The following is a 10,839-nucleotide window of genomic DNA, read 5'->3' as shown; positions in this document are numbered from 1 at the left end:
CACTATAGGGAGAGGATCACCCAGCAACTGCATAGCTGCCCAAGATCAGCACTCACAGGGCATCACAGCAGGGCGGGCGCCAGGCAGCCAGGCGCCAGGCAACAAGGGCTGCAGGGCTCCCCCGACCGCCACACCCAAAGCACCCTGCTGCACGCGCCGATGCAAATGACCAACCACAAAGGTTGATACGCCGCCTGCTCCAAGCTGGTGAAGTGTGGTGCTCGCCGAGATGTTAAAATGCCGACAAGCGAAATGTCGCCAACTCCACGGCGACGCTCCTGAACCGCCAGAATCCTATTCCATAGCGGTGTCGAGTTCCAAAGCACAAGCTGGCATAGGCTGAAGGGCGCTGGAGAGGGAGTGTCGCGCTACAGCTGCAAAGTGGACTGACAAAAAACGAGCACGCCCACAAATGCAAACTGCGTCACAGTGGTTCGTAGGCCTTAAGAAGCCTAAAACAAAAGGAAGCAAGTCAAACAGCGCGAGAGAAATGACGTCGACTGTTTCAAAGCTGTGCAGAAGGAAAGGAGGATGCAAGAATAGCAAGAGAAGAGAGTAAAGTAAAGTAAAGTAAAGTAAAGTAAAGTAAAGAGACAGGTGCCGCGGCTTGTGGTGCTGCAGCACACAGGCAGGCTGCCATGCCCCATCCACCGCCGGGGGCAGCACGCCAGGCCGAGGCTCCAAGAGCCACCCCGTGTAATGGACGTAGGACACAGCCCCCGCAGCGTTCGCCACCCACAGCTGGTCCAGGCTAACCCGCCACTGTGGTGGCGCCGCTGGCGGCTGAGTGGCTGGCTGCGGCGGATGCTGTTCCACGCCCGCACTCCGCACGTGGCCTGATCTGCGAGTTCATTGTGCGCAATCCCTGAATGTGCTTTGACCTTGAGGAGATTAGTCCGGCGGCCGGCGTGGGAGCGGCGTTTCAGTAGCGCGAGGATGTTATCCAGCAGCGCTTTGTGTTTGCTGAAGGTGAGGAGTTGGGGCTGGTTGATTGTTTTGCGGATGAGGAACAGCGACGCAGCGGAGTCAGTGTATACTGTGACTTCGGGGAGCGCTTGCACTTCGTCTAGCTTGAGCACTTGGTGTATGGCCGAGAGCTCGCATCGTGTGATGGTGTTACAGCCGTGTTGCCCAGGGTTGACGTCGATTTGATAGCAGCGCAGCGTGCGGGCATCAATCGCTGCGGCCCCCCACGCGCTGGGCTGACCGAGGGCGTCCTTCTGCACTGAGCCATCGGTGTAGAAGCCTTCATAGGGATTGAGGCGGAGGGGCTGGGTGGCCGCGAAGGGGGCCAGGGTGGCTGGCGTGGCCGGTACGGGAGGGGGTGTTACCCAGGGTGCCGCCGGACGGGTGCGGGTCATCCGGCGGAATTGCTTGGTTACCCATCGCGTGTGGGCCCACGTGAGTTGGGGCTGCGGGTCGACGGGCATGCCCGAGAGGTATAGGGATGTGCCTAGGGCGTCGCGTATGGGCTGGGCGAGTTGGGCTCCGGGTGTATTGCTGGCCAGCACTAGGTCGTGTTTTAGGGTGATGCCTGCATCATTGTGGATCTGGCCGAGAAGGGCGTGTGTTGCTGTGGCGGAGATGCTGCCAAGGAGTGTGACTCTGGGGTGGGCGAGGTATCATGTGTATGGCGCGTTGCGTTGGGTGGGGAGGATGATCAGCGTGGCAGTGGTTGGCGGGTTGCGGGTGTTTGTAAGGGTTTCGGTGTGTTCGGCCCATGCTAGTGCCCAGCGGACTGCGTGAGCTCCGTCTTCGGTGTTGGGTTCGGGGCAGGCGACAGCAACTCCATCCCATGGCTGTGAGTACGCATCATAGTTGGCCCCAAAGAGCATGTCTTCTTCGTACAGTGTGTAGTAGGTGGTGGCGGCGTCCGAGACGTTAAGGGGTGATGCAAAGAGCTCCGTTGTGCTGCCTATTGCTGTGTGCAGGGTTTGCGTCAGCCCTTCACACAGCATGCATTCGCCTTTTTCGGTAACAGGGTGGGATTTGGAGCCGCCCCCGGGTTTGTATCGGAGGAGCAGGCGGGCGATGGCGGCCGCAAAGCCTCTGCCCTGATCGTGCTTGGCGTGCACTTTGGGCCAGGTTGTTTGTGCATGCTGGTAGCGTTGCCACAGGAGGCTGAGCTGCTCTGCGCTGATGGTGCCTATGCACCGTCCGCGGGGGTCGTAGACATGCGCCAGGTGGGTGCCGCATGCCGGGGAGCCGGGGTCGAGGACTGTACCGAGCTGGACGGTGTATGCTTGCGTGGGGTGGATGTCTCGGCTAGGGTTGCAGGGCTCAACGTTGATATCTACGTAGTGGCGCAGAGTGCGCTGCCCTCGTGCTGTGTCATTGCTGGCGTCTGTCCAGCGGCCCTGTCGCTGGTCGTGGTTGAGGTGGGTGTCCGTAGCGGGGGGTGGGGGGCGGGGCCCAGGGGGACGGCGAGGCGGGCGTTAAGGGCGTCTAGGAGTTCCTGCTTGTTGTCTTGTGCATCCAGGATAGCGGCGGGTTCTTCCAAGTCTTCCCATTCCACAAGGACGCGAGGTTCGTTACCTGGGGTGAGGAGCCAGGTAAGGCCGCCGGGTTTGGGGCGGTAGCGGTTGCGGGTGTAGAGGGTGAGGGAGCCGGGGGTGATGACGGTGGGTTCCCACTGGACTCGGTAAAAGGGCGCGCCTTTGCTGGTGGTGTGCGCTATCACTTGTTGTACTCGCTCCTGTTGCCCGTATAGGGTGTTGGTGGTGGTTAGGGCTTTGGTGCGGTAGGTTTCGCTGAAGTGCTTCCATGTGTCGGACGTGGCGGCTAGGTACGCGTCTTGCTCCTCCTGACTGAGCTTGTGTCGGTGTGTGAATGTGGCTGGGGGTGTGGGGCCGAGGAGCAGGCCTCTGAGGAGTGCCGCGGGGTTTTAGGGCTTGGATTTGCCGAGGAGGCTAGGGGCGGTATGGATCAGGTCTGCGCAGTGTGCTTCTGTAAGCGGATCGAGCGATGGATCCCAATCAAATGCTGTGGGCGCATCAGCAGGTGGTGATCCACGACCTTCAGGTTCCCTGACCATCTTAATGCCCGCTTACATTGCTGTGTGCCTGGCCGGCGTGTTTGTGCAGGTGCATGGGTCTCGCCGGCGTGGTGGTCCTCCGCAGGCTCGGCCGCCGCGGCGGTGGCGGCGGCGGTGGTGGCCGCAGCGGTTTCTCCGGCGTTGGCAGTCTGTCCGGTGGCGGGGGCGCGCTGGCGGAGGAAGCGGTTAAGCGTGCCCCAGTCGACGGCGGCAGGTGCGGTGTGGGCCGTGTGGAGGCCAGTGAAGGTGTGTCCATCTGGAAGAGTGCGCTGGGCAGTGGTGAGGGGAGCGGTGCTGTTGTGGGTTTTGGCGAGAGTTCGGCTTTCAGCGTGGAGTGCGAGAGTGAGACGGTTGAGGGCTAGCCTGTGCCGCCTTTGGGCCCTCGGCCATGTGTTTTTTAGAGTGTTGGCATCGATGACGCAGGTGCGGTCCGGAGTGAGGAGCTCGCGAAAGTCGCTGGTGAGTTCAAGGAGGGGTTGAATCAATCGGAAGGGCAGGGCCTGTTCCGCGTCGGCGCCTGGCGGCACGGTGCGTGCAAGGAGGGCCGACAAACCGTGTAGTGTAGTGTGGTATGCGCTGCCCTGTTGGGTCAGCTCCAGGCCCGCGTCTGTGATCAGCGACAGCTGTCGCAGGCTGGTATAGAAGCGGCATTGTGTGCGGAGCTGATCTGCGGGTATCTTCTGTGCCACGCTGTGTTGCAGGTGGAGCATGGCGCGGGTGACGGCGCCCAGCCTGCCTCCATCGTTCAGGGCCTGGACGAGAGCCTTGCCGGCGCGGCGGACATACAGCTCGCGGATGCTGCCTACGCCCAGGCCAAGGGCGTTGGTGGGTTGGAGGATAGCGCGGGTGGGGAAGCCTCGTTTCAGGCCGTAGCACATTTTGGCGGTGCTGACAATCAGGGAGTAGAGGCTGGTGATGTCATGTGTGCTGTACGGCATGAATGGGAGGCTGTAGGCCACTGCTGGGTGGATGGTAAATTGTATCATTCGGAGCTTTTGGTCTGGTGTGGCAAGTGATGTGGCGATGCGTTGCCCTCGCTTCTTAATCTTTTCCCGGATGTACTGTACTTGTGCGCTCCAGTCTAGGGTAGGGGTGATGTGGATGCCGAGGTATTTGTAAGATTCATGCAGGGGCTTGTATGGGATAGCGGTGCCGTCTATGCGGATTTGGCCTTCTAGCATCCGGGCGAGCGCTGCCTGGTGGGGCTTGCTGCGGGGGCCGCCAAGGGTGGGGTCGGCGCGCGCGTGGCCGTGGAGTATGCCTTGTAGTTGGCATTTGGAGACGTTGACCTTCAAACCGCCCCATGCTGCGTATTTCTCAAATTTTTCAACTTGGATTCATAGATTTGAGATTTGGGTTGTGGCTGTGACCAGGTCATCAGCGAAGGCGCCGGAGCTGAGGTTATGCTTGTCGTTTTCGGCTTTGGTGAGGCATCCGTATTGGTACCCGCACCCGCCAACGTGTAGCCACCGGAGCAGCGGTTCAATAAAGATGATGAACAGTAGGGGTGATAGGACGTCACCCTGCACTGTGCCTCGTTGGATGGGGATGGGGGGCGTGGTGCTGTGCTCAGTGCAAACGCTGGTGGCTGCCTTGCTGTAGAGGTCCCATACCACCTCAATCAGATCGGTGGGGTAGCCTAGATCGTGCATGACGATGAGCAGTTTGTCATGGTCGATCGTGTTAAATGCGGAGGTGAAGTCAATGTACAGTAGGAAGAGGTCGCGTCCGGTGGTGGCGGCGTCCTCTATTGCGTGGAGCAGGTTTTGGACTTGCCGTTCGGTATTGCGGCCTCTGAGAAATCCTTCTTGTGACTCCGTGAAAATGTGGGCTTGTTCGCTAAACAGGGCGGCGTTTACGGTGATGAGAGAGGTGTACAGCTTGTAGAGGGTGTTGGCCAGCGCGATAGGCCGCTTATTCTGTATCAGTTTCAATTAAAGGCTGGGGGGGGTCGTCTAAATGGTTAAGACACTCAAGCCGATTTTGTTAAGGCTTTGAGAGATCCTGGGTTCGAATCCCGGTCACCCCACCAGGAAGGGCCCTGGTTTACCAAAACCCATCCACACCTTGGTGGTGTGTAGACCCCCCCTGTGGTGCAGGGAGTCTCTGGGGTACAAGGCTGAAGCTCTGGGCCTGCAACTGGAGAGCTTTCAAGTTCAAGATCCAAGATTCAAGTGGAGCTCTGGGCCTGTCAACTGGAGAGCTCTAGATGATCTGTGTGGTCAAGGCAGTGGCTGTAGTTGTCACCTAGCTGTTGAGAACTCCAGTAGGTGTGTGGTGTCACCTGGCTGTTGAGGTTTCCAGTAGGTGTGTGGTAGAACAAAAACTTCTCTTCTCTTCTCTGATCTCTGGCCCTATCGAGGTTCTGTGATATGATCCAGGCTGCTTTGGCAGTAGGGTGGTAGTGCGTCTACCACCGCAACCTTAAGGATGACTTATAAAAAAAACAAAAACGCGCCGGCGCCAGTGGGGCTGCCTGCCCGGCTGGCGGCCGCAGTCGGCCACGTGCGGAGCGCGGGCGTGGAACAGCATCCGCCACAGCCAGCCACTCAGCCGCCAGTGGCGCCGCCACAGTGGCGGGTTAGCCTGGACCAGCTGTGGGTGGCTAACGCTGCTGGCGCTGTGTCCTACGTCCACTACACGGGGCGGCACTTGGAGCCTGGGCCTGGCGTGCTGCCCCCGGTGGTGGATGTGGCGTGGCAGCCTGCCTGTGTGCTGCAGCATCGCAAGCCGCGACACCTGTGGACTTTTGACGAGCGGGTGGCGTACGATGCAGCATCACCTGGGGAACGGGCGGGGGCGTGGCCTCGGGCGCCGTACTTCCTTTTTTTTTGAGGAATCATCCTTACAAGGTTGAACAGGGGCAGACGCGCTTCCTGGCGCCGGAGGCTGGGTGGTGGTGCACCCGGAGCACTGCCGGATTGCGGGTGTCTTCATACAGAATGCTCGTCAGGGAGGCCTCATCTGCCCGGCCCGGCTGGCTTTGTTTAGACTACGAGACAGCGACAAATGTGGTCTCTGTACCCACACCCAGCGCAGCCGCGGATCTGACCCAGAGCGTGGCACCGCAGGTCACCTTGCCGGCCACTGCGCGCACCCCCAACTCGTTGGCGCTAGGATAGCCAAACACAACACTGCAGTGCGGACGATTGCCGAATGCCTACACCATGGTCACAACGGTGGTGGCTACATGATAATGGATGCCACCTCCCGAGCTGAACTGCCTGAGTACTGTGCGGGCATGCGGCCGCCGTCCTGGCTCTGCCCGCAAGTGCCCGCTGCAGACCTCAACAGGATGCGGCCTGACATTCTGTTTATCCTGAACCTTCCCCGGTCCGAAGCAGAACACTTCATGACATCCCCACCAGCCAACAAAGGGGCCTACCCAGTGTACATCCTTGAAGTTGGATACACCTCTGACCTGCACCACAGCGAGAAGCTCATTCAAAAACAAGCACAGCACGCCGCCCTTGCCACTGCCATGCGAGCTGCAGGGTGGACTGTGCACTACGATACTAAACACGTTATTACACTGGGCCACGGTGGCACTGTCCCCCGTACCCTTGAAACTCTCCTCAAAGACCTAGGAGCCAAACCGCAGGCAGCCAAGGCCTGCTGCACACGTCTCCACATGCATAGCGTCACCACACTCCGGGGCACCGCAAACCTGTACTACCGGCTAGAGCGAGAGATGGGCATTGCCAACACCCGATGCCGCCCGGGAGGCCGCACCCAGGGGACCGCCAATGGCGGCCCCCGCGCAGGGGAGCTGGGGTAGGGAAATCAAGTTTTCCGATGGTGGGGTGAGCTTGTCTCACTCCTCCTTAAGACACGCGGGCACCTGTGCCCTGCGTAGATATTATTATTATTATTATTGCGGGTGTCAGCTTGGCGGACTACACGGTGCGGGACGTGCGGCGGGCCATCACCGCGGCTAACCCGGCCGCCCCTCTGGCTCCGGCCCGCCCCGCAGCCATGCCGTGCCCGGCGCCAGCACAGCAGGCGGGGGGTTCGGGGAACCAGCCGGCGGCACAGTCACGGCTGGCGGAGTGGGAGGCGGAGTGGCAGCGTGCAGCGGCGCAGCTGACCACCACGGCGGCGCAGCACTTCCACAATAACCCGGTGGCTCTGGACCCCTGGCTCCACCGCACCTCCACGGCAGCCGGGCAGCAGAACACGCCGGCGAGAGAGCTGCAGTCGTATGCATCACCGTCCCAGCAGTCGGGTGAGGGGCCGCGGCGTTCCGCGCGGCTGCAGGAGCAGGTGGCGGGCGGGGCGGGACCTAGCACGGGGCCTGCCACAGCGGCGGCGGCAGCAGCGGCGGCGGTGGAGGGCGACCCTCGCATGCCGCCCCCGGATGCGTCCCTTCTGCGGGGTGCGTGGCGGAGGCTGTGGGACAGCCACTGCCCCTGTTCAACCTTGTAAGGATGATTCCTCAAAAAAAAAGCCACGCCAGTCGGGGGGCAAAGGTGCTGGTGTACCGGCTGCAACATGCTTACCTGCCTTGCGGGCTGTACCGGGTGGGCAAGGGAATTCGTCCACGGGTGACCATGGGGTGCGGGGGGTTGAGGGCGCACTGTCCTCAGCCTGCCTGCGGGCCACCTGGCCCGCGGGCGTGGGCCAGCCTAACGCACATCTTCCTGGAGTGTCCAGCTTATGCACAGGCGAGGACGTGGCTGCAGCAGCTGTGGGCCTGCGTTGCGCCCCAGGCAGCGGCGCCGCCAGTGACGGACGCGGCCTTCATGCTGGGTGACGACATGGGTGTGTGGCCCTCATCTTAAGCACCCAATCCCACATCACCGGATCGCTAACTCAGTTAGCGATTTGACTCGTCCTTACGGCAGAAGGGACCCGGGTACGAATCCGGATAAAAGCCCAATTATGCAAAAGGCGAAAGATTGGTGCGAAACCGATTGGTGATCCCACGAACGATGGGTAATTGCCCTTAGTGGCAATTGTGGGCTTGTGCCCGCTGCAACCTAGAAAGGTCGTGGTGCAGAAGTCCGATTTAGTGGCGAGGTCCAAGGTTCAAGACAAGGCTCAAGATCCAAGGCTCGAAGAGGAGCGCCATGGCTCCTCGGTTTGCACGAACTGGCAGTGCTCCACTACTATAACGCGGCGTTTCCCTAGCTCGATATGCTAGGTGTGCAGGCTTGGATGTAGTGGACTTTGAAGAGCGGCCTAGGACTTGGAGGTTGTAGTTTCGGAGGTTGTGACTCTTTCGTGGTGAGGCGTCAGCGTGAGGGGGGCGGGCCCTCTCGCCCTAGTCACCTTGCCCCGTTAATCCATGCCAGGCCCTATGGGCCAGCGTTGTAATTATTATTATTATTCACCCAATCCCACGCCAGCACTGGTGGAACTGCCTGCTGCGGTTGAGCGGCTGACTGTGCAGCCGTTGCGGTGCCGCCGGCGGGGGGCAGCACGGGTCCAGCTTGAGCGCCGGCGGCGACAGCAGCCATGGCCTTTTTTTTGAGGAATCATCCTTACAAGGTTGAACAGGGGCAGACGTGCTGCCCCCCTGCTGCCTAAAGGCAGCCTGGTCCCCGAGACCAGAACCCTGACAGGGTAAGAAGAGAAGAAAAGAGAAGAAAGCAGAAAGCAAACACCTCGAAAGCGCCAACAACCACCCCCACCCATCCCACCTCCCCCCACCCCGACCCGGCAGACAGAGCAGGAGGCTGGCCCCCCTGCCCCCCGGGAGGGGTTGCACAAAAAACACCGCAAAACCTAACCCAAGCACCAACCTACACCACAGCCTAACCGCAAGAACCACCACCACCGCGCGCCAGAAAAAGAAACACCAGTGCTACGCACTCGCCCCGCCCAAACCCACCCCACCCCCACAAGTCGGTTGCTTAAGCAACACCCCAGGAGAACCGGCAGAGGAGACACAAGCAGAAAACTAAACGGGCCAGATGTGGCGCTGACTAAGCGGGCTCCAGCCCGCTGCAAGACGCGCTGTGCAGGAAGTCCCACAGCCGCCCAGGCGCTGCGACGCCAGCCAGAGCTAAAACCAGGGGGGGGGGGGCACCGCCGCACCGCTGCCGTTGCGCCCACCCATGCCGGCGCCGCCTGCGGCCCTCATCTTAAGCACCCAATCCCACGCCAGTGCTGGTGGAACCGCCTGCTGCCTGTTGAGCGGCTGCCTGTGCAGCCTCTGGGGTGCCGCCGGCGGGGGGCAGCACGGGTCCAGCTTGAGCGCCGGCGGCGAAAGCGGTGGACCACTTTGCTGCGCGCTCCATGCACGCTGAGGACGCCAGCCTGGTGTCGCACGGGAACCCGCTCCTGCTGCCAAAGCGGGAAACGGCATGTCTGACGTACAAGGATGGGGGTGTCAACCACGTCGACCTGCCTGCGTTCCTGTCTGCCCTGCAAGCTAAGACTTTCGCCCTCCTTGCCCAGCCAGGCCGGCAACCCTGGAAGACGCTCACCCGGGCGCTGCTTACCCATGTGCGCCCGGACTCTGCCACCATGTGGGCGTGGGTGTACAGCGACGGGGGGGTCGTCTAAATGGTTAAGACACTCAAGCCGATTTCGTTAAGGCTTTGAGAGATCCTGGGTTCGAATCCCGGTCACCCCACCAGGAAGGGCCCTGGTTTACCAAAACCCATCCACACCTTGGTGGTGTGTAGACCCCCCCTGTGGTGCAGGGAGTCTCTGGGGTACAAGGCTGGAGCTCTGGGCCTGCAACTGGAGAGCTTTCAAGTTCAAGATCCAAGATTCAAGTGGAGCTCTGGGCCTGTCAACTGGAGAGCTCTAGATGATCTGTGTGGTCAAGGCAGTGGCTGTAGTTGTCACATTGCTGTTGAGAACTCCAGTAGGTGTGTGGTGTCACCTGGCTGTTGAGGTTTCCAGTAGGTGTGTGGTGGAACAAACTTCTCTTCTCTTCTCTGATCTCTGGCCCTATTGAGGTTCTGTGATATGATCCAGGCTGCCTTGGCAGTAGGGTGGTAGTGCGTCTACCACCGCAACCTTGTAAGGATGACTTTTAAAAAAACAAAAACACGCCGGCGCCAGCGGGGCTGCCTGCCCGGCTGGCGGCCGCAGTCGGCCACGTGCGGAGCGCGGGCGTGGAACAGCATCCGCCACAGCCAGCCACTCAGCCGCCAGCGGCGCCGCCACAGTGGCGGGTTAGCCTGGACCAGCTGTGGGTGGCTAACGCTGCTGGCGCTGTGTCCTACGTCCACTACACGGGGCGGCTCTTGGAGCCTGGGCCTGGCGTGCTGCCCCCGGCGGTGGATGTGGCGTGGCAGCCTGCCTGTGTGCTGCAGCATCGCAAGCCGCGACACCTGTGGACTTTTGACGAGCGGGTGGCGTACGATGCAGCATCACCTGGGGAACGGGCGGGGGCGTGGCCTCGGGCGCCGTACTTCCTGGCGCCGGAGGCTGGGGTGGTGGTGCACCCAGAGCACTGCCGGATTGCGGGTGTCAGCTTGGCGGACTACACGGTGCGGGACGTGCGGCGGGCCATCACCGCGGCTAACCCGGCCGCACCTCCGGCTCCGGCCCGCCCCGCAGCCATGCCGTGCCCGGCGCCAGCACAGCAGGCGGGGGGTTCGGGGAACCAGCCGGCGGCACAGTCGCGGCTGGCAGAGCGGGAGGCGGAGTGGCAGCGTGCAGCGGCGCAGCTGACCACCACGGCGGCGCAGCACTTCCACAATAACCCGGTGGCTCTGGACCCCTGGCTCCACCGCACCTCCGCGGCAGCCGGGCAGCAGAACACGCCGGCGAGAGAACTGCAGTCGTATGCGTCCCCGTCCCAGCACTCAGGTGAGGGGCCGCGGCGTTCCGCGTGGCTGCAGGAG

At 61.7% G+C, this 10,839-nt stretch overlaps 1 protein-coding gene across 1 annotated transcript; it reads left to right on the top strand.

Moving 5' to 3' along the window:
* Positions 1-6,352: 6,352 nt before the first annotated feature.
* On the top strand, positions 6,353-8,362 carry CHLRE_16g666653v5 (uncharacterized protein). Its single transcript, XM_043071074.1, has 3 exons — positions 6,353-6,517; positions 7,008-7,259; positions 7,748-8,362. Exons 2-3 carry the CDS (start codon positions 7,010-7,012, stop codon positions 7,813-7,815), a joined length of 318 nt encoding a protein of 105 aa, XP_042915715.1. The 5' UTR covers positions 6,353-6,517; positions 7,008-7,009; the 3' UTR covers positions 7,816-8,362.
* The last annotated feature ends 2,477 nt before the right edge of the window (positions 8,363-10,839 follow it).

This window comes from Chlamydomonas reinhardtii, chromosome 16, assembly GCF_000002595.2.
Source record: "Chlamydomonas reinhardtii strain CC-503 cw92 mt+ chromosome 16, whole genome shotgun sequence".
Classification (NCBI taxonomy): Eukaryota; Viridiplantae; Chlorophyta; class Chlorophyceae; order Chlamydomonadales; family Chlamydomonadaceae; genus Chlamydomonas; species Chlamydomonas reinhardtii.
Note: the sequence above shows the minus strand (reverse complement) of the source record. Positions and strands in the feature narration are given on the sequence as shown.

Bases quoted from the DNA above. Each gene is read 5' to 3' on its own strand.
- CHLRE_16g666653v5 (XM_043071074.1), top strand. From the start codon at position 7,010: ATGCCGTGCCCGGCGCCAGCACAGCAGGCGGGGGGTTCGGGGAACCAG. The intron at 7,260-7,747 runs GTGAGGGGCCGC...CGCCCCAGGCAG, and splicing joins ATCACCGTCCCAGCAGTCGG to CGGCGCCGCCAGTGACGGAC.